The 27,560-nt window shown below is 37.3% G+C and overlaps 1 protein-coding gene across 1 annotated transcript; it reads left to right on the forward strand.

Annotated features, from left to right (window-relative positions):
• Positions 1-4,209: 4,209 nt before the first annotated feature.
• Positions 4,210-27,437, forward strand: mia3 (MIA SH3 domain ER export factor 3). Its single transcript, XM_066676495.1, has 28 exons — positions 4,210-4,367; positions 5,326-5,459; positions 5,956-6,042; positions 6,385-8,986; positions 9,412-9,705; positions 9,784-9,917; positions 14,076-14,207; positions 14,290-14,311; positions 14,769-14,857; positions 14,943-15,020; positions 15,126-15,236; positions 15,323-15,394; positions 15,545-15,649; positions 16,034-16,156; positions 16,248-16,347; positions 16,434-16,495; positions 16,594-16,684; positions 16,809-16,947; positions 18,474-18,636; positions 18,736-18,771; positions 18,858-18,925; positions 19,008-19,102; positions 20,706-20,819; positions 21,532-21,600; positions 21,683-21,729; positions 21,906-21,968; positions 22,412-22,706; positions 23,620-27,437. The coding sequence occupies exons 1-28, from the start codon at positions 4,247-4,249 to the stop codon at positions 23,937-23,939; spliced, it is 5,766 nt and encodes a 1,921-aa protein (XP_066532592.1). The 5' UTR covers positions 4,210-4,246; the 3' UTR covers positions 23,940-27,437.
• The last annotated feature ends 123 nt before the right edge of the window (positions 27,438-27,560 follow it).

Below are 27,560 nucleotides of genomic sequence, written 5' to 3' on the forward strand. Positions count from 1 at the left end.
TTTTGTTGTGGTTGCTGATATTGTTGTGGGTGCCACAACTACAGACTATCACTGTCACTTATTACTCCAACCACTTCAAAACATACTTTCCCTAAACATTCTCTAAAACACTCTCCAGGGTTTGTGCTTGTGTTGAAGCAGATACAGAGGTCTACATTGTTGTGTTTCAAAATGAAGCTTCAGAGGTCATTGTCACTTGGTTTTGCAAAATGATGCAAATTAAATGCAAAATAAAAGCTTCTAGTTTTGGAGGAATGCATTAATGGTGATATCAGCTAATCATGACATTCCCAGAATACTGATAGCTTACTGTCATTTAGTGAAGTAACTTACACATAGCATATTCATCGTACTTTGTAGCTGAAAAGCAGTAACAATGTACAAGCTCATTTTAGGTCAAATTAGCCAGAATATTTACCATTTTTGATGATAATGGGGCAAAACGCTGAAAGACATTGACTATTCAGAAATAATTTATTTAAATTTAGATAAATCTAAATTGCATTTGTGCAGAACATTAACTGGGCCCACCACATCACTGGTACTTGCTTATGCCAGTCCTATTTCTAACGAGCGCTACTGACCATGCGGACACAACAGATGAAAGGAGCAATCTGTCATACAGTTACTGTACTCAGTCATAAAATATCAAGGGTGTGTCATCACAGATTAAGGAATCAGGCTAAGATGAAGCAGTGCTGAGGCCAGTATATTCTTTTTGAAATCACATTACAGTCCAAACCCACTGGGTAAACATAAGAGTGGAGACAAACATAGTGTCCTTCAGCCATGAAGTGACCAAGCGAACAGAGAAAATGTCAGACATTACTGAACCTAAAAAGCCTCAGCATCCTTCTAATCCTTCTAAAACAAAAGGAAATACTGGCTAAGATGTTTGAAAGATGGAGAAGTTTAAGCAGCAAGACTATAAGTCAGATCCAGAGTTGGCTCATTTTCTCTTGAACAGGTAGCATTTTCAAATGTCATTAAAAAAAATAATAATAATAATATTACAGATGCCTATGTATAGATTAATTGTATAAAAAGTAAAAAGAAAGCGAGGAACAGTGAATATTTTTATAGGTGTAAGGACTTTTTTGTGTTTTAAGTGAAGAAGGTGAATAGCAACAAGATCGAAAGGAGTAAATACCACAGGTTTTTTTTTTTATATTTTTAATATTTTTGAAATATTTATATGGTCATCTAAGCTGTTATAGAAAATGAATTAATTAGATAATATGGTTAGCTGAATTTACCTTACAATTTATAGTTTGTTAACATGTTAACAGGGTAACATTTTTCTAACTAGCTTAGCTAGCTAACAGAACATTTGCTAGCAGTTAACAGTTAGAGGTATTTATAGAATAAGACGTATTTATATTTGTCAAAATAAATTACTAACTATAATGACTTAGCCAGTTTAATCATGTACAGAACCAACAATAAAACCAATAGCTTGTCTTTGATACAGCTAGCTATGTTCTTAAGATGTTATGTGAAATATCTAATACATGCTAGCTTGGAAGCTGTAGGCTATACCTGAAGACAAGTAATTTAATTTTAATGAAACCTAATGAACATAAGCACAGATAATCACACTGAAAATAGCTGCTTATTAGCTGAATTCCCAGATCGGTTTTGAGGGCTTAAATGACCCGGAGGCAGACATATGAGACGTTAAACAAAGATAAGATGTTCCTTCCTGTAAGAAAAAAAAACAGGTTTGAAATGTCCTAGGTCATTTCACAATTTAAAACTTACTGACAGCATGAGCATTAGTTCACACAGGGAAATGAATGCAAATAGGACATTTTAGAGAGATATTAATTGCCTTATATATATATATATATATATATATATATATATATATATATATATATATATATATATACATATCAGGAAAAACAAACTTTATACAGAACAGGTACATCGCTACAAGGCAAATCTGAATTTTGAGCGGCCCACAAATATACCTCATATCCAACCTGGTCTCACACCAATTTGTGATATAGTCACATATATAGGAGACTGCAATTTGAGACATAGTCGCATATTTATGACATTTTATGCGACAATATCACACTCGTGAGTGTATGGGTAATTACCATACAAACACTTTGCAACAGTAACAAACTTCTCCTCATTACAGGCGTCATTACTCATATAACATAGAAAAAGGCATCATGTGAATTACATAACATGGGTTGTTATTCCAACAAAGGAATTTTATTATACTATTTCTCCTAAGCAATGCTTATTATTGGAGTCCTAATTTAGCTTTAACTCTAACAAGAACATTTCTTTCACTTAACATTATTTTGACTAATTTTCAAAAGGTCAGTTGTGAAAAGGACATTTCTCTAGTCATTATTTGCTTTGATATTTTAGCAAATAATGAATTAGTAAGGTTATATTTTACGTAAATACAAAAAAGATGGTAGTATTAACGCATGGTAATGACGCCTTAATAAGGAAGAGTTTTCGTGTTACTGTCGCATAACACGGGGCACAGTAACACATGTTTGTATGGTAATTACCCATTCAGTTATGATTGTGATATTGTCACATAAAATGTCATAAATATGCGACTATGTCACGAATTGCAGTCTCCTATATATGTGACTATATCACAAATAGATGTGAGACCGGGTTGTCATATCTGGGATCATGGCACACCGAGCAACCGTGTACCGTGATTAACAAAAAAAATGAAACATTCTTCAGAAGCATTCTAAAGTCATCCATTTTGGGACAAACAAATAAGATTTCCCTCACAGAGATTAGGTTTCGTCCTGTAAAAAAAATCTTGTTTTAGACAGAGAAGTCTCTAGTGATTTCATTCCTGAAAATTTGATAAATGTGCCTAAGTGTAGAACACATTCAGATTGTAATGTAAACAACATATTTCTCTTCAGCCGTGGATGTTTGCTTTGACTTTTTGGGCTTTCTAAGCAGCTGTATACAGAAGCATTGCAGTAAAGGCCTTTAGAAACACTCACAATGTTGACACACCCTTGCACCTTTTGTTTGCTAATTTAGGACACTGCCCCAAAAGTCGGTCCTTCTCAAAGAGAATCACAATCACATTATGTTCATATAATATTTTGCCAATTATGTTTGACGTACAAAGAATTTGCCCTAGAGAATGCACACATGTATGACATACAACACACTAAACAGATACACTGAATATTTACAGCACTGAAGGAAAAAAATCGCTGTGTTTACATTTATAAGAAAGTATCACACCGACTCTGTAAACCTGTAGTGCGTGCCATTTCTCATTTTGGCAATCAGAAATGTGTGCACTGCATGCCCTCCATGTGACCATCTGGGACTGTACACGTACATGTACGGCTGTAAGTTGTTCTGTTTCTTTAAAGCAACACAAAACAAGATTTGGTTGTTTTGCTCTTGAGCTTCCCCTAAAATTTTAAAGAGATGTCATGAAATCAACGGTGATGGAGGGGGAGGGTGGTTTGGTTGGTTGGTTTCCTACCCACCCCCACAAGTTACACAGGGCTGTTTCTGCAGTTCTGAGACAATAACAGAAGCTCTTGTCTCTGTATTATACATCAGTGAAGCATCACAAAGATTTTGAAGCTGTCAATTTAAGGTGAATGTACTACCTAGTGTTTATTACATTCTTCCAACAATGGTGTTCACAAGCTCTATGAGCACTTCATGCACAGACCGTATATTTGCAACGATTCACACATAAAACAGTTAGAGTTAGAACTGGGTCAGAGAAAATATGTACTATTTAAATCTTTATATTTATTTATGAAAAGACTGAATAGGTATTAGACTTAACTGTGATTTAAGGACACTTTTGAGTAAAGAGGCAAAACAGAACCTGGGTTGGGTAGGATAGACCTAAGCAAACAAAAATACAAAGCGGGCCTAGGCCTAAAGGTAGAAGCCAAAATGTATTCAATCAATTTTTGTTTTAATGGACGACCACGGCACATAATACGTGTATTTGCCTTGGCACTACATACTCAGCCTATTTATGTATAAATGAGCTTAAACCCATTGTTTGGAGAAAACACTGGTGTGGTTTTGTAGAGAATCTGTCTCTTTAAATGTTCCCGGATCCTGTGTAACATGACTCCGGTCTTTTTTCCTTGTCGCCTTGAGCATCGGGTTGGTGCTTGCTGCAGATTGCCTCTCAGATGTGCTGACGTGTCGGCTCGGCTCCTTCTGCCCATGCTCCATACTGTTACCCCTATCACATCTCGCCAGCATGGCTGGAATCTTCTCCCGATTTTACCATTTTATTTTATTTTTCTACGTTTGTTTTTCTGAAGGTTCGCCGGAGCGGCGGTTCTCCGACTACAAGAGATGTGCCGACGATGAATGCAGTAGTGAGTAACGATAACTTTAGTGAGCGAAGGTCGCTTCAACTTTTTTTTCTTCCCCTTTTTCAGCAGGATGCTGAGCAAGCGTCATTAACAATAACATTACCGTATGTGATAAGAGACATAAGAACCGCAGGGTTACTACTGCGGTCAGAATTTGCATTAATCAGAGTGAAGTGCCATGTCGTAAAATAACGTTACTGCATTAGCAATGGCTTTCTCTGTTTACATTTTAAAACAACATTTTATTTTCTATACGCATAACAACAGTCTGTAAACACTATTTAAATACATTAGCAGCACCGTTAATGCCTTTCTGTACATTTCTGATATAGTCGTCTCGTCTGACTCGTTTTTAACCATATTACAGTTTTATCTTCACACAACAGCTGACTGTTAACGTTAGCCTTTACCGCTGGTTAGCTAAAAGGCTTTCACAGGGTTAGTAACAAGCTACCAGTGTTAGCCGAAGGGCATTTAAACAGCTAGCGGGCTGTTTACATTTTGTCTAAAAAAAAACCCCACTCCAATTTATAGCTTAATGTGCCGCCGTAAGAGTTAACGTTATTTGTATTGATAGCACTATAGTTAATTTAACCAGCTGCTAGCTGACATTGTCGACAAATCTTGCTCTATTTATTTATTTTTAGCCTTTTTAAACAGCCACAGTTTATAAGTCACATCGTGTTGACTAGCTAGCTATTTTTCTTCAGCCACTTAACATGTAGTTATTATGAAAGCAGCAACAGAAATGTAATATATTTTTTTTCTGGGCCGACAGTCAACTAAACAATAAAATACCAGGCACTACATGTATTACTAATTTATTAACAACAAAATACTATTGAAGATTGATATAGAAAATATGAAATATATTCCAGGTTTATGTATATTATGTAATAGTAGCTTACCAGTAAAAATTAGAAATGCATTCTCATACTAAATGTTCTTTTTCTTTCCTCAGTGCTCCTCGTTCGAGGGAAGGCAGCAAAAGATTTCTCTGGACCAGACTGTCGCTTTTTGTCGTTCAAAAAAGGGGAGACTATATACGTGTACTATAAACTCTCAGGGCAGAGGTCGGATGTGTGGGCGGGAAGTGTAAGTTAATCATTGATCACTTGTTGGAGTTGAATGCTTGAAAATATATTTACTTGTCAACACTTGAACAAGTGATAAACATTCCCTAAAGATTTCTCTTAAAAGGGAAATTAAACCCATATTTAACCCATATTGTCACAAGCTAGCAGACTTCCTGGGGTTCTAAATAAAACATCTGTGATATAGGTCAAACAACAGCACTTTTCTGAATGGGGCTGTTTAGGCAAGTGTGTACTGTCTACAAAAGTCATAGCACAAAGTCAGCATGGCTTGTAATCTCCCATGTCCTCCCAGTTTAAGGCTGATCACGCAAATATTTCAATTTCACAGTTTGTGGGTTGGTAGGAATTGCAGATATCCAAATTAATATCCTAATGTACACACAAGTGATTTTTTTTTTCATAATTTATAAGATGGCAGACTTTATTTTGTGCAGCTACATACAATTTTACCAGAACAATTTTCATTATGGACCACTTCCCTACTCACTTTTCAGGTTGGCAGCAGTTTTGGCTATTTCCCAAAAGACTTTCTTAACATCAATCACATATACACTGACAAAGAAGTAGAAGTGTCAGCAGAGGTAAGTGGCATGTTGTCAGTGGACATTAATTATAATGTGTTTACTTGAATGCAGGCACCAATTTTGGAAGGCCATTAAAAAATTAATACATTGTATGATATTGTCTGCCCTCAGTCAATATCAGCCTTTGTTTTGTTGCACTTGGTCATAGAAGCTCATTTGATTCCATTAATTCATTATTCAACATTCATTATTTTAATATCATCATGTTTTGTAGTGTATATTATATGAATTCAATTGCAGCTGTTTTTACATTTTAATAAATTGATCATTATCATATTATGCTACACTAATTTACATTACATTTAAAAAATGTAATATGTACCTTTCAATGCTTTTCAGGAAACTGACTTTGTCTGCTTTGACACTGGAGTAGATAAATTTGAAAGCTATGACATTGATTTTTTATTAAGTAATTCACTTTTATTAAATGAGAGTGATGGCCAAAGTGAGAAATCAGAAGGATCTGATTACAAGGAAGATGTAGAGAGTAATGCCAATAATTTGGAGACATTGGAAGAACTTCCTAAAGATGCCAGTGATGGGGACATTAAAGATTCAGATATTCAACCTGAAGAAAATAAAGCTGAAGAGGTGGATAGCACAGAGGATATTCACAACTTGGAGCCTACCGAACCTATTCAACAACCTTTGGAAATAGAAGATTCAGATGGCAGTGACAATCCTTATGTTGTTGAAGATGATTCTGAAATTGATCAGGAGCATACAGATGATGCAGATTTACAAACAGAAACCAAAGACTTTGAAGACGAGCTTTCATCAGACAATGCTGGTGCTGTAGAGAAAATTGAACATGTTACAGAGGTGGACGCAATACCTAAATTAAAAACTACATTGGGCACTACATTTGATGCTGTTACATCTGATGATGAAGACACAAAGCGAGTAACTCCTTATTTTGATGAAGAAGAAAGCAAAACATTAGCTGATCATGAGGATAAACAAATAGAGGAAGGTCAAGACAAACCTGCACTACTTCCTACTGCAGAAAAAAACACTCATATTGAGGATGACACACTTTATCCATCTGAGTTGGAAGATGAAGACCATCCAACAGAGCCTGTAGTGGAAAAACAAGACGATGCCACTGGGGCAAACAAAGATGGCAACATGTGGTCATCTTTAGGGGATAAAGTTTTTAACATTGTAAGTGGGGGTGAGAGAACTGTTACACATGAAGATACAGAGGATGAGGAAGAAGAAGATGATGATGATGAGGACACTGATCAAGATATAAGTGAGAAAGATTCAGATGATCAAATACCTCTTCAGATTTCAGAAATAAATGAAGATGAAATTGAAATAAAACACTCAAATGAGGATTCTGCAGCTAAGGACTCCTTTCCGTCAAGGGACACCGAAACAGTTGAAACAAAACAATCCGATGTTGACCCTATATCTGAGGACCCCATTTTATCAAAAGACACTAAAGAGGGTAACACAAAACAGTCTGATATTGAATCTATGTCTGAGGACCCTGTTTTATCAAAAGACACTAAAGAGGGTAACACAAAACAGTCTGATATTGAATCTATGTCTGAGGACCCTGTTTTATCAAAAGACACTAAAGAGGGTAACACAAAACAGTCTGATATTGACTCTATGTCTGAGGACCCTGTTTTATCAAAAGACACTGAAGAGATTAATACAAAATCGTCCAATGCTCACTTTATATCTGAGGACATTATTTTACCAAATGACACAACTGATACTGTAATGTCCGAACAAGATTCCAAAATTTTTGAACAAGAGGATGAATTAGAAGAGCTGGAAAGCGGTGAGGAATCTGAAGCTTCAAAAGAATCTTTAGATGTGGATGAGACCCTTACTGATATTATTGTTGAAAGTGAACAAGCTACCACAACATCTGACTCAGACAAGCCTGTTGAAGAGGTGGTAGAGAAAACCATTCAGAAGGCAACCACAACTGAAAGCATCCAGTCTAAAGAAATGGAGAGTCCCCCTAAGGAAGGTGCAGAAAATGCTTCTCAGTTTAATGCCAAGACAGATATAGAAACAGACAATGTGGAAAACGATGTAGTCCATGATATGGTCCAACAACAGAAACCTGCAGCTGAAGAAGAAACTGAAATTGTTCAGGAAAAAGATGAACAGATTGACAGAGTGAAAAAAGACATAGTTGAGTTATTTGAAAGCACACTGAAAGCAGAACAGCAGGAAACAGAAGAACCTGCCATTTACGAAGAAAATGAGGATTCTGAGGAGTTATTAGAAGATGAAAATGCAATATTATCCACAGAAACTGAGCTCACTAATAAAATTGAGGATGTAGAAGTAGCTACAGAAAACAACGAACCACCTAAAGAACCAAAACATCATATAACCACACAGACAAATGAAAATACAAAATCAAACATGGTTCCATCTTTAGAATCCTCAGACTCATCCAGTGATAAAGAGAGTGATCAAGAGTCTATTGATGATGATATCCCAGTTGAAATTCAGGAAAAGCCTGACACTAGCAAAGAGAATGAATACAGTGAAAATGTGCTGAGACTCATGATTTTAAGAGACCACCTTAAGGATGATGAAATGGAACGCATTCAGAAATACCTAGACCTGAAAGATCTCTTCAGAATTGAAGCAATGTTCTCTGATTTGGAGCAGGAGTTGAAGTCTGTTAAAGAGTCAAAATCAGAGACAAGTGAAAACATAGAAAGGAAACTGGAGAGTATCCTGGAGGTTTCTGAAAATTTCATACTGGATGAGATTGAGAAAATACTGGATGCCCGCGAACAGAAGGCCCAGGACCTTGGAAAGCCTTTGGACCCAGTGATGTTCGATGAGGAGGCTGCCATTTTGGATGACTTTCAGGAGTTGGCTTTTGCTCTACGTAAGAAGTACTCTGCAGTCAGTGACAGTGTCCCCTTGGTAGAAGACAGCCAATCTCACTTTGAAATGGGTAGGTCATATATTTATATTTAGTAGTTATAATAGAGATTATGAATATTCAGACAGATATAAACCAGTATCAAACCTGTCCATTGTGTGCTTAAAATGATTGGGTTTGGAGGATGTGCTTGTTAAAAGTTTTAAAACCTGTTGCTTGTCCTGGGACAGCACAATATGCTTCAAACATAAAAGTGCAAATACATGTGTAGTTCACAAAGGAATGCTTTGAAATCTCAGGTTTATGGACATTTGTGTATAGGTTAATAGTAATAATAATTTAGTAATAATAGTAATAATAAATTATTATTATTTATTAATTTGGTTTTAATCTTATACATTTGTGTATAATCTGTACATTGTGTGACTACAAATGCAAGCCATATATTTTGCTAGCCATGTTTGGAAATATTTTTATATGTGCATATTGTGTTGCAGAGAAAATGAATGTGTCAGAAGTGGTGGAAGATTCAGTCAACAGTATCCCTGTAGCAGAAGTAGCTGAAGCTCCTGAAGCCCTTCAAGAAGTTGATCAGTTATCTGATGTCAATGCTGAGGAGAGTGAGTCCCACAACCAGGACATGGGCATTGAAGAGGACAGCGGACATTTCAATAAAAATAAAGACATTCAGACAGGCTTTAAAGACACTGAAGAGGTTCAAAGAGGACCACAAGCTATTTTGGAGACTCCTGTAGATATTGCATTAGGTTTTGAGATGGATCCATCTTCAGGTTTGTTTTTCTATTTACCTTAGTGCTAAGACTTTGAACATTGTTTAGGAATTAATATTTTGCATTTGTACTCATCAGGATCCTTAGAGCCCCCAAGTGCTTCTGAGTTCTATGACAAAACAAATTATGAGCAAGCCAGCACATCAGTTTCAGATGACCTTTGGAGCAGACTGATCCTTGACTCTGAATTTCTCTTGAAGTATGCAGAAACGGTGAGTAACAATTAGTCTTTTCTTTTGCTGCTTTGTCTGGTTTTCACTACTGATGTGCGATATATCGTGGCCGATATATTATTTGCCAATATATGGATTATTTTAGTTATTGTTATTGGAATACAGCTGATTACTTGGTGCCTTTTGTGTGCTTGTATGAGTGTTTTTATTATTGTAGTGCATTTTATAGCATTTTTGTTTGTTGTGTATGACTAACGCTAGTGCTACACTGAGTGAGCTGTCACTCTGGGAATGCAGTGAAATATTCAAACAAGTAAAAGAGTATATTGTATAAATGTATATCCAAAAAGCTAACTTTTCAGGAACACGAAAAGACTGTATTTGTCTGATGGTAACACCAATAAACCACAGATAACGTGATTTATACCCATTGCAGCTCAGAAATGTAAAAATATCTTTATTGGGATGTATGTTCAAAACATTTATATGTAAAATGGACTTGCATGTAATGTAGACAGCAAATACTGACAAACGCAGATTTCTTTTAGTGAATTCCAATGAGCCTCCATGTAACCACAGCTTGCAACATATTCCCCTAAAACACTGACGTTATGAATCCATGTTTTAGCAAAATCAGAGTATCATTAATATACTTGATCGAAATCAGCCTATTTAATCCTTACTGTGATTAATTATAGCCACGCTGGTCTAATATTTCACGTGAGCAAACGTAAACATTCGTTAATTTTAGCACAGACATTCAGGAGGGGGGGGGTATGCTTTGATGGACAAGTCTAGCAGCCAATGAAGATACTTGTTAAAGAAACTGTGATTTTTCACCTTTTCATTGGTCATTTTGATATTAGCTGTTATGAAAAGATAGAGATTAATTCCTACATTTAACACATGTAAAAAAGTGAAAACTAAAAATTGAGATGTTTTTAATCAGACAGCAACAATATACAACAACAAACACTATAAAATACACTACAATAATACAAACACTAATTATGAAAGAGTAGGGTAAGGGTTGATAGGCACAAGGCGGAAGTAAACAGACGTGTTTGGAAAGCGGACATACGTCACTGTACATTGTGCAAATGGTCCATGCTGATCTCTCTTTCCAAAAAAAACCTGACGATGCACTAATTAGTGCCCCTCTAGAAACTATTCATGCGGAACCAGCAATACATTTTTGATAAAAATATAAACGAACTACAACTAATAAACTTAAAAAATAAAATTTAGACGTACAGAAATCTACAAATACTGAAAAAGGGTGTGTCCTATGACAATCTGTGCTAAAAAGAATTTGTTATGCTATAATCCAATGTGAATTTGCTTTAATTACAAAAAGATAAAATTATGGGTTATTGATATTAGTATCAGCTACTCCAAGGTCCTACTTATTGGTTATTGTATCAGCCCAAAAAATTAAAAATCGGTGCATTCCTGGTTTTCACAAATTAAGGAGGGATGGGGAAATATAAAAATCTATTTTGAGAGGACATTTGGCACTTTGTTTGTATTCTTTATAAAATTTGTCCACTATTTCTTTAATTTGTTCCCATATTTCACAAGTCACTATCATTATCTTTAAATCTGGCAGGTTTTTAAAGAATGTGTGGCTGTAATTTTTTGTTTAGAAGTTATTTATTTTTAAGTTATTTACTTTAAATTGTGTGCATGTTTTTCTACTTTTTTAAAAACACTTTATAAAATATCCAAAATGTGGGATAATTAAAATGAAGGAAAATATCAACCCAAATTAAAAAGGCTCACCCTAATTGTTTTTACAGTTCTATGAAAACTAAAACAAAATAAATGTCATACCTTCCCCACCCCTTTTTCCTTTTACCATTATGCTATGAGAGTTTGGACCACAATTGAATGATTGACAGCCTCTCTGTCAAATATAACCACCCAGTTAGTCAATATGCCACAGGCTGAATATCAGATCTCTTCACGGCAGGGAGAAATGTGGGATGCAGCCAGAGCAAAAATTTTAGCTTACCAAAAGTTCAGGACTGTCCAAATAAATGTAATATTCATTATGCTGTGCCCAATAAACATTCCCTACATGATAATCAGGCTGATCTTAAGCCCAATTTGCTCATCCTGAAAATAGCAAAAGGTTGTGGCACAACATATAATGTCGGTGACTGTCTGTGAAGAGTTTGGTGTGTTCTCCCCATGTCCCCATGGGTTTCTGCCGGGTGCTCCGGTTTCTTCCCACAGTCCAAAACCACACGCTGGTCGGTGGATTGGCGACTCAAAAGTACCCATAGGTGTGAGTGAATGTGTGGTATGCCACCAATTATGATGATAATAATAAATATCCTAAATAAATTAAACATAAATATAATTAATCCAGTTTTCAAACAAAGTGACATAATGGCCCCAGAACAAATAGACCAGAGAACAGAACAGATTGAGCGGCTAAAATATTGGTGGCGTTTTTTCTTATATATACAAATATGCAATTAAACCCCATGGCCTGCAAAAAATGTTGAAGAAGTATCCATATATTGTATAAGTGAATAATATAATTATTATGACAGGCCTGTATGCAGCTGCAGATGAAGTATTGTTTCAGACTTTCTATAAGGTTGCCCAACAAGGAGAATGAGTCTAATACAATGAACAGCAATTAGTTTAAAATCTCCAGCCACGGTGCTGTGTCTGATCCACTCCTATCAGTGCAACCCACGCTATCATGGCACACGAACATCAGTGTTGTTGCAGTGCTGTACCCATCACACAAATGATACGTGCTCTGTGGGCGTCCTGTGGAAATCATGACCATGTGAAAGGGGGTAACAAAAATGCAGGACAACAGATGGACATCAGCCTGTGATAGTAGCTTGTAGCACCTCAAAGGGCAGTAAGTGGACCTGATAAAACGAACAATGGGTCATTTTAATGTTTTGGCTGATCGGTTGAGTGAATTGTAGGTTATCTCTCTGAGGCTGTCACGTGTAGCGTGACGTGAAGAGGGGAAGAGGGTTTTCAAATGTTGACGTGTTCTATGGTGAGGGTTGAAGTACAGACTTTTGAGTACAGTTCGGACACACAGTGGTGGTTTTCTCTGTACAGTACAGATTTGGGCTCGTTTTTTGGCTTGCGTTTCGTCTGGAAATATCCACAGGTTGTGAGAGGGGACATTTACGTGTTAGCAGCTTGTTGTGGCCGCTTCGCTGAGCTAGCGGTTTGGTTTAGCTTTCAGCAGTCAGTATGAAGTAAGACACCACAGCGCCATTTAACGTTAGCTCCCGTGTGGTGGTGGTTTTGCAAATGTTCGTTATTTCAGTGTTTAAAACCCGAGCTGGTCAACTGTAGGAACGGAATGGACGTGGGAATTATTCAAGCGTATTGTCCGTCAGGAATATTTGATCTGTGGACTGCTATTTCAGTTCTGTTTCTGTCGGAACTACAGGAAGTAAGTATGCTGTTTTCGTTTCTGCTTGTCACTTATAACATGCCTTAGCTGAATGCTTGGCAACGTTAACGTTACTGAATCTGTCTGATATGCTCTTGCTAGTTGGAGCAGGTCGCTGTTCATGTTTGGTTTGGTTTCTGTTGTGTGAGGCAGTCATGTAATCATAGCTGACTAGCCACTTAGCCTCAGTAATACATGCTCTCATTTACTTCACGCATTGTTGTTGTTGTTGTTTCTTGACAATAACGTTATGTGGTTTTAATGTAAACCTCATTTACTGCGAAAGTAACCCAATGTCGCATTAGCGACTCGTTCACATTAACTCTCACCTCAGGGCTAAAAGTCCACTGGACCCTAATGTATTTGCATTGCATGGTGATAATCAGAATGGCTTACTACACTGGCTCTCGAACCGAAGTTCAGGGGTCCATAAGTCGGTCTGTGAGCTGTATCATGTTCATATAATCATCACACAGCAAATTATGTGTTTTCTGGGCATGGACATGTAAACCTGCATGTTATCATTTTGTAGCAAGGGGTCTTTAAGAGAGAAGGTCCTTAGTATTTATTTTATACACAAGTCTGGCGTATTTTGCTGAATGGTTTCATTGGATTGGATAATTTTTTTTATATAGCTACATTAGTATTCTCTGATTTAGAGAGAGAGAGAATGTTCATCAGATGCCCGTCTCACCATTCTGAAATTGAAAGTAAGTGTGATCTTAGATGACAGGTTTTTTTTTGTGTCCCTTTTCTAGATGATAGCTACTTTGCCTGAGGAATGGCAGCCAGGCCCTACTTTCCACGGTCTTCCCTGGAAGCCTGTGGTTACTACAGCTATCATTGGAATCCTCACTGTTTTAATATTCACCTGGAGGACAATACTTGCTGTAAGATGTTGCTTTAATGCAAATAATATCCTGTTCCTGTGACTAAACCTTAACTAACGCCATTTTATTTTTTTGTTCACAGGTAAAAGGCAGAACATATTTATGTAAGTATCTATGTCAGGATTTATCTTTAATGATTAAGGCTAAGTAGGGACAGCATTAGCTGGAGCTTGCTTGGTCAAACATGCTCTTTTGTTTGAATAGTTTTTATTTACATTTGTATCCTAATGCACCCATGTCATGTGAATATTGTCTAACCGATTGTACAATGAGCTAAATCTAGTCCATCAGATTGTGTTATAAGAATTGTGTGAAGAATGAGAGTTCCTCTTTATTCCTGTTATTTGTGGTACATTTGTATGATGGATGCAGAAGCAAGGCAGATAAACCTGGATCACTAATCACTAGCTTGTTATGACAATCCTTCATTACACAGTATGCAATTATTCCAATCTTTTCTGTGACTGTTTGGACATTTATTGTTGATTTTTTTTTTTTTTTTGTTCTATGTGCAACATTCTCCCTCACTCCTTGTTTGGATTTTTATTTTTTCTTTGTCAGTAACTGAAAAGCAGCTTGGGGAGAAGATACAACAGCTTGTCAGTGAAAAATCTGCCGCCCTCCTCAAAATAACAGAGCTGAACAATATGGTAAAGTCTTGCTCCCTGTTTTTGATTATTTTACACCAAGTTTGACTCCAGTCTCTTAAACATTTTGGAAATGATGTCCCTTTAGATCAAGCAACATGAGGAAAAACTGAAGACTTCTGAAAAGTCCAGATGCTCTACAGAGCAGGAATTTAAAGGGATTAAGGCAAGTCTTGATGCAATTCAGTTAACCGTGACAGTGCCGTTGGTGATGTTTTCCAGTGCCTTTGGTTTTTATTAATTTCCGTCTTATTTCATATACTTACTATAGACCCGTTACCAAGACCTCCAGAATCAGAGGGAGGAGCTACGATCTAGTATTACTCAACTCCGTGAAAAAATTGCAAAGACACAGGAAGAGAACAAAACTCTCAATGACAAGGTATGCTTGTACTTTTAAGTAATCTTATTTGTCGTCTTTTTTAGTAATAGACCTCTGTTAAGGATCTGTTTTATTTTGTTTTGAAGATGGTTACAATGCATCAGAAAATTGAGAAACACCAGAATAGTCTAAAGAGCCATGAAGAGGAACGCTTAAAGGTATATATGAAATCTTGTATTTATTTATTCTGTGCAGTTCTCTTAGACACATTCTACTATTTTTTTAAAAATGATTTTTATGTGTTAAAAATCCTTTCAGTTTCTTTCAATTCTTATATGTTTACATTTTTTTGTATGGTCTTATTTCAGGTTCAGGTTCTTATGGATGAGGCCAAGCTCAGGGAGGATGCTCTGAAAGCTCAATTGCTGTCTTTTGAAAAGGATAATGGTGCCTTGAAAGAGCAGAAGAAAACTGTAAGTAAAAGGAAACCTGCATTGTCACGTATTGCTATATCTGAAGCATGGCTTAAGCTGTGTGTGTGTGTGTGTGTGTGTGTGTGTGTGTGTGTTGTAATGTCCAGTATGGCAATGAATAGTTGTGATTCCTAAATGCTTTAAGGCTGGTTAATGCCTACTGTGTACAAAGACCTGGTACAGTGCATGTGTCGTAACACTGAAAAGTTTCCCAACCCTCTTTGCTCGATATTCATGCCTTGCACCACTGTCCCAGTTGACTGTGCACTTTTATTCCAGGTCTGCCGTACAAGTTATTGTTAATATTATTAATATAACTACATTTTGGGAGATTAAATTGAATTGTAAATTGTCATACATTTTGTGTTCTTTTTCTCCTGACAGCTGTTGCGTGATGCCAAAGATTGGCAAGAAAAGCATGAAAAACTCAGTGAAGAAATTAAAGTCTACTATAAAACACAGAAAGATTTGGAGGATTCCCTTGTGCACAAAGAAAATGAAATTGATGTGAGTAAAGTAATTTTTTTCATCTATAATGTTGTAGAATATTGTCCTATGTGACTCAAACCATCCCTTTGAAATCTTTTGTGTCTGATAGGTTTTGACTAGCTGCATTGCTGAACTGAAGGGCCTTGAGGTCTGTGAAGGTACAGACGCACATACAGGTGATACTAAACTCTCCAATGGGGATGCAGCTGGTGAGTGTTCTGTAATACAGTGCTTAGACATTGCTTCGGTCTTGCTTACGTTGCTCTAACTCTTTGACATGGATGTTTATGCTTAGTTACAGAGAAGAAGGGTGATCCTATTAAACTGCGCCTCAAACAGATGATGGATGTCTCAAGGGTAAGTCTTTATAAATGTGAGATTCATATGAGCCACATATATCATACATGCTGCATATGTGTTATGCTGTTTTTTTTCCTCTATTTTATTTTTCCCAGATCAAGGCCAAGCTTTCTGTGATAGAGGATGAACGAAATCGCTATTTGGAGAACTTACTGCGTGAACAGAAGTCAAGACAAGAACTAGAAGGTATGTATGTTACTTTAATTTATATTTGTTTGTGTATTATTGGTGTCTGTTGCATTTAAATGTTTTATTTTATTGTTTTGTTTTTTTTGTTTGTTTGTTTGTTTGTTTGTTTCATCTTCCCCAGAGCAATTTCAGAAAGTGGTTCATGACCAAACAAATCTAAAAAATGAGAAAACTCATCTGGAATCCCAGTACAACAATCTCCAACAGAGACTGGAAATAACAACTGAATTATACCAGCAGAAAGAAAATGCTTTGCAGCAGTAAGTGTCAATACAAATTCATGCTGTTGAAGTCCTCCTAGTGAAAAATGTAAAAATATTTTGTGTATGAATCAAATAAGTAGTCACTATTGATATATAATATTACAAAAGGCTGCAGGTTTATTTGTAACTGTTGCATAATCCTGCTCACATCTGTCATTCCCGTCAACTAACAAAACCAAATCGCTTTTTAAAAAATGAAAAAGAAATTTGTGTAGAACATAAACAAAAATGAGTGTGTTCTCCCCGTGTCCACGTGGGTTTCCTCTGGGTGCTCCGGTTTCCAACAACAACGCACATTGGTAGGTTGATTGGTGACTCAAAAGTGTGAGTGTGTCTGTGTGTTGCCCTGTCAAGGACTGGCGCCCCCGCCTTGCTCCCAATGATTCCAGGTAGGCTCTGGACCCACTGCGACCCTGAACTGGATAAGCGCTTACAGATGATGGATGGATGGATGAATAAATTATTAAACTCAAATGTAATGATTTTGGTAACAGGACTGAATGTTATATATTTAGAACAACTTGGGTTCAAGTTTATTACTTAAAAAAGACATAGGCGGGCATAACTAACATGAAATAAGCATGAAAATGCACATTACAAAACGAGCTGTTTTAATTATGTAGCCTGTAGTGTAATTGTGATTAAACGTGCATGCTTTTATTGTCATTGCAAAAAATACAGCAAAATTTTTCCTCAGTGTTTAACCCAGTGGTTCTGAAAGTGGGGGGTGGGGGGGTGGGGGGGGTTATTGCAGGGGTAGCGTGCCAAGTCAAATGAGCTACGCATGTTGAACACTGTTAACAACAGATGGACAAGTTTGTGAGAGCTAGACGTGCAGCAGATGAGTTTTCTCAAACCACAACTTCCAAAGGGGAAAAGAAGTATATATGATGAGGCATATCTCAAAGCATGCTCATTCCAGTTACTGAATAGATGAGCTGATTAAATGTGTCATTTTTGCAGAGCACACGTGCAGGTTTAATGCTTTTGTTTTCTGCAGTGACTTTGACTGTAAAGCACAATCATTTTATTTTTGTTTTTGACTATAAATAGTAGCAGTTTTGTATAAATAAATAAATTCAAGTGGAGCTTGGAAGTTACAGATGTGAACATGTGGCAGCATTGGGGGTGTGAAAATATTCTCATCTACAAAAATGGGGAATGGCAGAAAAAGTTTGGGAACCACTGGTTTAACCCATCTGTCGCAGTGAACTAGAGCACTGGGGGCAGTAGGCACACTCACACTGCAGCTACCCCCAAACAACCCTTGCTCAAGGTTAGCTCTGCTACAGATTAAAGAAGGAGGACAACATTTGTTCCCTCACTCCCCCTGCCCCAAATTTACCTGCTGGTTGTGGGGATCAAACTGTAGACATTCCTGTTCCAATCTTCCTTCTCACACCTTTAAACCACGTCTTGCCCTATGGGGAGCCATTGCAATAATGAACGTTATAAATGCATTGTAACACTAAAGAAAGTTTGAACAGCTAGAACAGACATTGACATGTATCCTTTTCATGCAGAAAACTCACTCAGGAAGAGCTGGAGCGGCGCGAGAAAGAGACCAAGCTGTCAGAGGTAGATGGCCGAGCCTTGCAGGCAGAAGAGGAATTGGGCAGCCTTAGACAGAAGGTGAAGGACATGCAGGAAGAAATGCAGCAGAATGAGAGGGCTCTCAAGGCAGAGGTGGTTTGCTTTATTTTTTATATTTAATACCAATTTTAATTTAGATATCTATTGATTGTCTGTTGACTGACTATCTATTGACCCCCCCCCCTTTTACAGATTGCTGTTCAAGAAAAAAAAGCTCATGAAAACTGGGTATGAACTATGGATTTGTTGTCTATTGTGTGTACAGTGATTTTTCCTTGGTTGTGTGAGTTCTAAATTCTGTGTATGTATTTCAGTTAAAGGCCCGTGCGTCTGAACGAGCTCTGATAGAAGAGAAGAGAGAGAGCGCTAACCTGCGTCAAAAGTGAGTACACACAGTTTTCACTGAGTCAAATAGAGCTGTATCTATTACTGGTTTAATCTCATAAGCTGCTTTTGCTCCTCAGAATTGTGGAGTGCAGTGATAGGATGTCAGATTTAGAGCATACTCTGTATAAGTCAGCACCTCCAGACCGCCACGTGCCTGCTCCACGCAGAGGAGGTGAGTCTCCTTCCTCAGTCTTCTTTTTTAATTATTTTAATTGTATCATTGTTATTAGCAACTTCTGTTTGAGTGTTGGATTTTCATACCTCTGTGTTGATTAAACAAATCTTAATACATCAAAGTTCCAACCATTTTAAAGCATTTCTGCAAACATTGGAGAAACAAACATGCATAAAAACATGGAAATGCAATTCATCTTTTAGTTTGTAAATTGTATGTCCCTGGTCCCTGCTATATATAGTCTTTCTGTCCCTGGACCGTTCTTGTGTTTAAAAGATTATAGACAACTTTTAATATGTTTCATGTTGCTGCAGTGTATTGCCTCTATTTCAGTGTTTAGTAATTGTTAGTATTGCACAGTATTTCCTAGGTCAGTATATTACTTGCTGATTATGTGGATTTTTCTTTCTTTGTTTTATTTATTTATTTATTTATTTTGTTATTGTTATCGGTCCCATATTGGAATTTTATCCGAGATTACAACCAATAACTTGGCACTCTTTTGTGATTGTGTAAATGCACTGACGCTTTTAACTACTCAGCTTTGTCTGCAGACAATGCTCTCTGGAATTTAATTTCTCTATCACTAAACCTTTTTTAATTGTCTATTTTGAGGGTAAATATTAATGTAAAATATTATTGATGCTGAATAAACTACTGACAAATACTCTCAACCACCACAGTGCAGGAGCCCTTCACGTGAAAATGGATATTGAGTTATTCAGTGTAAAGGGAAATGAACACACATTCACTGAAAACATTCTCTCTCCCTTGCTCAGAGCCACATTGTCCCTCGATCTCCAAAACAAACCTTGTGCTGCACTTATTAGCACCCCTCTAGAAACCATCCATGTAGAACCATCAGTAAATTTTTGCAGAAGTACAAATGAACTACGCCTAATAAAGATGTGTAGAAAATACTGAAGCAAAGGTTTGTCCTATGACAACCTATGGTATAAAGAATTTGCTTTAAAATCATAAAATTACCGGTTATTATACCAAAGTTAGTTCCAAACCTGCGATGAAACGCTCTATCTTTCAATAATAGCACACTGACCTAAGCTTCTCTGCTATTACTCCGCAAAATACATGTAACCTAGCAGTAACACCAGAGCTTACAAGAGAGTGGTGTGCCTGGACTTTCTTAACCGAAGGACAACTGGTTTAGTTTCCTTTGTCACACCAGTTGTTTTGATGTTATGGTGCAGTGGAGCGTTATCCACTTTGTGATTTTGTAAAGCAAGGAAAAATGTGTGATGGAATGAAAACATTTGACCTCTTGGAAGGTTGATTAAAAAAAACAAGTTTTAAGAAAGTCTTCACTTTCTTAAAACCTAATAATAACTGGCAATAACGAGCTGTGGTGTAATTGCAATAATGCCCTCGAGGTTTGTGCTAAAATGTAAATTATTATAGCACTCGCTCTCATGTATTATTGCTTATTTAATATCGGTATTGGCTACAACAAGATGCTAATTATTGGTTATGGTATCGGCATAAAATTCTATATCTGTGCATCTGTAGTAATTGTATGAAATATCTGCTTAGACTGAAGTGTTAGTTAGACGCATTAGTGATTGTGCTGGTGTGGTCTGAACAGGTGATTCTTACGGTCCCTCACCTGTAAGTGGGGGTGCACCCTCTCCCCCTTTAATGATCGAGGGTCCTGGACGTCCTCCTTCTGCTCCTGTGGGCCGAAGGAATGAGCCTTTTGGTGAGTTGTCCTCTGTGTCATTTAAACCTACCCTGCACTTTTTTTCTCTCAATCAAACTAGCGATCCCATTCACCTTTGCTTTCTTCATAATCTTAATTACAGATTGATAAACTGTTCTCTTTTAAATGATCTCTCACTTTTCCTTTCCTTTTTTGGGTCTTGTTTTCTGTTTTTTATTGCCAAGCATGGAGCTAAGTGTGATGAATATTCCTCAAACACTGTCTTTCATGATTACAATGTAAAATGTTGGGATGGATATTTTGATAAAATGTGGTGTTTTAATTTGTAAGGAATTTTAGAAATGTTAAAATGTTACCACTGAAACAGTGCTTTTTGAAATGATGTGAATGACCCACATAATCAAAGCTTTTAAAAGCATAGAAATTCAACCCTTCCCTCTAGTGACAAACAGTTTAGACATCTTACTTTTACAGCATTAGGCAGACGCTTTTATCCAGAGTGACTCACAAATGTGTTCAGTGTTCAGTCAGAGTGTTTATCCTTAGCTAGTACAATAGGTTCAAGGTGGATTTATAGGTTTGAGATGAGTTTCATCTTGAAATTCTTTTAACATGACAGTAGCTATTGAGCATCGAATAAAAAAAAAACTGGTTAAAATGTGTCATTTCAATAGCAGCTAAGTATTTGAACTGAGGTGTAAAGGTAACCTTCGCTCAGTATTCGGGGTATTAAAGCTTTCCACGTTTACAGGTCCACGACCTCCATCTGATGCCCACGGACGCTTTTCTGACCTTGGACATCCACTGCCTAATCGACCAGGTCCGTGCCACTGTTCTAAATTAAAATTAACCCATCATATGACAAGGAATGTTAAATTAATCTACTGTATTGTCTGTTACAGAATTGTATGCCCCTCGCACCTCATCTCCTTGCACACAGGATGGATCGGTAAGTGTACTAATAGTTGTGGGTGATGCCATCTGTTTTTATGTTTTTCTGTATTTTACACGATGTTATCTAATGTCTTGTATGGGGGGGAAAATAAATACACTCCTCATAGTCACTGTATGTATATCTCTTATTTTCTTGGGTGCTATTTGCTTTAAAAAAAAATGAACAAAAAGACAGCCCCAGTAGATGCGAAGGCTGAAGCCTCATCACAGGTGGCCACTGACACTACGGAGGCAGTGAGTACAGTATTAGGGTGTTGGGATGTGAAAAAGGGTGAATGGCTTGTGCACAATCGGAGGCTGCACTATTACACACTGATTGTTTTACACACTCTGTGAATGCTTGTGCAGACTTGCATCATTTTTAACTCTAAGGTGAAAGAGATGGTTTTGTTGTGACTGGGCTCTTTGACTAGGCTTGCTTTAATCTCTGTAATCATGGGTATTGATCGTCTCTGCTCCCTCAGCCAGGACAGTCAATTCTCCTTTTTTTTTTAAACTGAGATGTTTTCATTGAGACTTATGGGACCTCTAACAAAACTAGGAAGCCTTCTGCAGGCGATTATGTGCATGGTGTTTCTGAAGGTCTTTCCATGTGCTTAGTTTTGGCTCATAGAAGTCAGCAAAACAGGCACAATATATGATCCCGAATTTTTTTCTTTTTCCTCTTCTCTCTCCAGTTTCAGCTTTCAAAGTCTCAGAACCAGGGGTCATTTCTCCCGTCTCCGATCAGGGACTCTCCTGTCACAAATTCAAATGCTCCCCCAAAGGCGTATGGCCCCCCACCAATGGGTGGACAATTCCCACATCCATCTGACGGTCCACTTCCATCAATGTCTCGACCACCTAATGGCCATCCACCTATGATTCCTCCTGGGCTTCCTCTTGGACCAGACCCACGCTTCAGACCACCTCATATGGACTCATATGGACCTACTCCTTTGCGCCCGTATGGACCTGTCGTCCCTCCCTTTGGTAAGAGATGTTTACATGCTCCATCCTAAGGAGACGTGTCTGTGATTATGGGGGTTCTAGGCCTTGTGCAATATAGGTTTTTCCCTGATTTACCCTGAAGCTGCAGAGTGGCACTGTTGCGTTTCATCTAATGCATAGCTTCTGCACTCAATGTCCATGCTCTCAGCACCGTTGTTCATAAAGAAGCACGTATTTCTACAGTTACAGACTGTAGTCCGTTTGTCGCTCTGTATACCCTGCTCTTCATTGGTCAGGAACCTCACAGGACCTCCACAGAGAAGGTATAACTTGTGTGGTGCATGTTGGTGTGTTGTGTTGTACTGGTACAAGTGGAGTTTTTAAATCTTGAGTGAGCATAGTCCACCAACCTAAAATATCCAGCCAATAGCATCCAGTGATGAAGGACTAGAGGATAACCAACACAACTTTTACAGTCACAGATGAGCTACTGTGTCTGACTATACAGCTACAACGTGGACCTGTTAAGGTAGATGTGTCTAACAGAGTGGACAGTGAGTGGAGTTTATTATTAATTCATAACAATGCAAAAGCCTAGTGGATATGTAAATTTGTTCTCATTTTTAAAAAAAACTATGTTCCATCCATTCAGAAATGAAAATATGTGGGAATCTGTACTGTACGAGAGACCTTTTACATGCAACACACTTCAGCAGTCGCTCTGAGGTCTACCACTATTTGGCTAAAATGCTTCCATTTCACACTAATGGCAATTAATAGTCGACAGGGCAGAGATTTCATCGAGTAGTGGCAAATGTATCAATTCATGAAAGGCATATTTTGATGTCACTGAGATAACATAGCGTTTACCTTCATTTTAGATTTGTTAGCAATATTTAACACACTTTTGACCATATTTTGTACTGATAAAACTCCTTTTGCCCATTCTTTATAGCACGTGGAATGCCTATGAGAGATCTCCCTCCCATGGGACCACCTCCACCACCATTTGGTCCGCATAATTTCCCACCTGACTTTCCTGGACCTCGTGACTTACCTTTCCGTCCTCGGCCCTTCCCCCCTGGCCCTCTTCCTCCTTCCGGGCCCATGGCTCCACCCCCATTTGGTGCCCGGGACTTTCGTGGACACACTCCAACTGTGGCTCAAACTTCTAGGGACTGTGAGATGACCCAGGCGACTGGTCATGCTACAGATGGCCCCCCTCAACAGGAGAATGCACCGGACACAGCCATTTCTTCAATGGCTGAACCTTGAACTAGCAGTTACCACAGACCCACAGACAAGGCCGCTTGCTCATTACTGAACTTTATTTTTATGTATTTAACAGAAATTAAAATCCCTTAAATATCATTTCCACATTAAAGCATCCGAAAAAGCCACATAATGCCGTGTTATATTTCAACCACATGTTGGACAGAGGTGCAAAAAAAAAAAAAAGGTTTGACCACTATTGCTTGTGTATACTGTGCAATAACATTTCTATTTTATGTTAGTGGTTCGTTGTAAGTTTGTAAAAGGAAAAATAACATTTCCTATGGAAATGTTACACTTTTGGATGTAAACACAAATTCGGCCGTAATTTGAAAGAATTAGGTGTACAAATAATTTATAAACAATTTTTGGGTGATGTATAATCGTAATTAAAAATGTAAACATTCTCACACTCGTCATTTATGGTGACTCGTGTGTGTGAACAGTGGGTAGGATTTAGGTTGTTAGCTAGGGTTTGCAAAAAAGATTTAAGGTTTTTTTTTTTTTTGTTGGGGCTCCCCCTGAAATGAATTTTTATAGCACCATAACGAGGGGCTGTGGCTTCATCCCCCCCCCCCCCCCCCCCCAGAAGTTACATAGTGCAGTTTCTGCAGTGCTGAGGACAACGCAATGACAGAGGCTCTGTTCTCTCATTAACAGGTCTGTGAAACGTCTCGATTTTAAAGCTGTAATTAATTTGAGGTAAAATATTACATTGTTGTTGTTTTTTTAAAATGACAGTTGTCATTTTACTCAACCTAAAAATCAATTCGTTTCCAAATGGCTAGTGAGAAAATTGTATTCATCACTGTGTGCTTTAGGAGTTCAATCCATGAAAAAACCACTCCGAAAACATGGACATCGATTTGTTCTGTTCTTGGGGATAATATAATAATAATAATAGTAATATCCCAAAGACGATTTAACGACTGTGATTTATTTTTTAATTGAATTTGAAGAACAATTATATGTTACACGAAAACGCTTTAACATTTATTTGTACACCTTTTTCACACCAGCTATTTGCCCAGTGCTGTTGCTTCATAGCTAATGAAATAGGGTAAGTTGTGTGAAGTTTTAGAGACTGAATAACTTATTTAATCATGCTCATTGACTTGAACTGAGATAGCTAGAACAACGTTCTATTTGATGTCTTCTCTGACCTCTGGCTGTTTTCCCCGTTTAATGAACAAATGCTACAATGATTTGTTGCCGATGTTCTGAAATGCTGTTTAAATAAGACAATGCATTGATGAAACAAATTGCCAAATCATTCTGGTCAATAACGAATTATCCGTCAGGTCATCTATTTTTGTAATGTTTGATTTAGTGTATTGTTCTTATGATCTCTTTTCTTAGTGAGAAGACTTACCTGCTGTCATATTGACAAAGTATTTGTACAGTTCCCTCACCTGGACGTAATAAAATGGTCATGAATCAGTTTACGAGTAAATAGAAATGCAGTACAGTACCTAACAGGTTTCAGTTGTCTTTACCTGTGCTTGATGACATTGTGCTAGTCAGATCCACAAGCAGCACAGGGGAAGTAAAAGTAAAATATAACACACAGCAATGTAAACCTGTTTATCACTATCAGGAACTCGGCGAAGACGTTTTCTGTATTTTTTAAATCTTTTTTAATGGCGGTATTTTATTTCCATTAATTGGTAACACCCCCCACCCCTCTCTCTCTTTTTCTACTGTACCACCAGGGAATGTCCAGGGGATTAAGAATATCTGTTCAGAGAAATTACTTGCAGGGATGTAGTGTCAAAAGTGTTGAAAACAATTGTTCTCTTTTGAGTTATTACCATGTAGTAAACCTAAAATTCTAATGAAACTGGACTCTAAAAGAACCAAATTAAACAAGCTGTTTTCAACTGCATGTTTGTCATACGGATTTGTGCTGTAATCTAGATGAAATGTGAGCTTTGCTTAAGGTTGATATTCATATGCCTTAAAAAAGTTCAGATTTACTGAGTAAAGGCAGAAAAAGAAATGTTTTATACCTCAATTTTTGAGTTATTTGTACAACAGCTTTGCATGTCACCTCTAATAAGGGTTATTTGCGCTTGAAGCTTTCAGATTAATCCAGTGACATTCTGTGGGAAAGCTTTAGTGAATCTGTAGGTGTCAAGCAGCATTTATTGGATATTAAAGCAATGTGAATACCTCAGCCCGTGATGATCGTTATCTGCATTAAACATTTTATGAAATCCTCACAGAGAAGCAGTACATGCATAATTTACTCACAATATCAATAATGAATAGTTAGTATAGTTCTGTGACTCAATTTTATGAAACTGAGAAGTCCTGAATTATGAATGTAGGAAATATATATATATATATATTAGCAAATGGATAATAAAGAGCCTTAGTTTTGTTCAGTCCAATCGAATACATATCTAATTGAAGGTGTAGTGTTAAATCTCAAAAAATACAGATGGGTTGCATAATAAAGGGAAAGAACCTGAATAAATGACAAAGGAACTCTTTTCACACAGATACAGTTCATTTTTCAGTTATGTAATAAACACCCTACCATTTTTGTATCCTGTTTTTCTTTTCTTTTTTAAATAAATGAAGCAGAGGTGGCCTAATCCTGGATCAGTTTTAGAGATTGGCTCATATCAATGAACCTTGAAACAGTTCATTATTGGGGCTCTGTTGAATTTCAGTCACAAAGATGGCTGATCTGGATTTGGTTGAATTGGGAAATGTGACTAAAATGTCCCCTGCCTTCAGATCTATAGGAAAGACATAAGAGAGTCTAATTTTTTTTTCTGATTTAGTGCAACATTTAAAGAAGAATAAGAGCAGCTCTTCCTCTGATTACTCTCGGTGCAGAACGTCAGCACAAACGGCCACACAGCAAGCAACATTAGTGTATTAACCCCTTATACTGTCTGCATAAAACCCTGAAAGTTAATACATATTTATCCTTCATGATCATCATTATTTTTATCCTGTTATAATTTTACAAAACGCTTCTGGAAAAGCTTGGGATTATTTGCAAAATGCAATAAAAACGGATTGTTTTTTCCCTTGAACCTAATTAACTAGTAGCGGCTAAATGATTAGCAATGTGTTCACTGACCAACAAGATTGTATGTTGTGTATATATATGTATATATATAGAGATATTAAAGGCTTCAGTGCTTCAGTTTTTTCAACAGTCCATGCTCTGTGTGATCCCTCCTTCATCATGCCCCATAGGAGACAGATGTGGACTACAGGCAGGTCAGTCAAACACACACTGTCATGAAGCCTGGTATTGTCTTGCTGAAAAAACCATGGGCTTCCTAGGGAAAGCTGCCTAGTTTTCAGCTTATGTCTCTCTAAAATACAATATATTCCTTCGCATCAACAGTACCTTCACACATATGCAAGTTACATATGCTGTGAGCTTGGCAGAAACATAAACTCATCAGACCACAGCACATTTTCACTGTCGTCTCCATCCTTTCCCTATGGGAACTCAAAATTCTCAGACATTTCACAATTAAAAAAGACAATTTTCTTCTTGCGTTCTTCTTGAACTGTAGGAAAAAAAGTTTTTGCGGAGACCTTGCCTTTGGTGGATATTTATCTTATATTCAAACCTGTATTGTGAAATGGTACAGT

Source organism: Hoplias malabaricus, chromosome 7, assembly GCF_029633855.1.
Source record: "Hoplias malabaricus isolate fHopMal1 chromosome 7, fHopMal1.hap1, whole genome shotgun sequence".
Classification (NCBI taxonomy): Eukaryota; Metazoa; Chordata; class Actinopteri; order Characiformes; family Erythrinidae; genus Hoplias; species Hoplias malabaricus.

Coding starts and splice junctions, on each gene's coding strand:
- mia3 (XM_066676495.1), top strand. CDS start 4,247: ATGGCTGGAATCTTCTCCCGATTTTACCATTTTATTTTATTTTTCTAC. Junction 14,312..14,768: donor AAAAGGCAGAACATATTTAT/GTAAGTATCTAT, acceptor TTTCTTTGTCAG/TAACTGAAAAGCAGCTTGGG. Junction 16,496..16,593: donor AGATGATGGATGTCTCAAGG/GTAAGTCTTTAT, acceptor TATTTTTCCCAG/ATCAAGGCCAAGCTTTCTGT.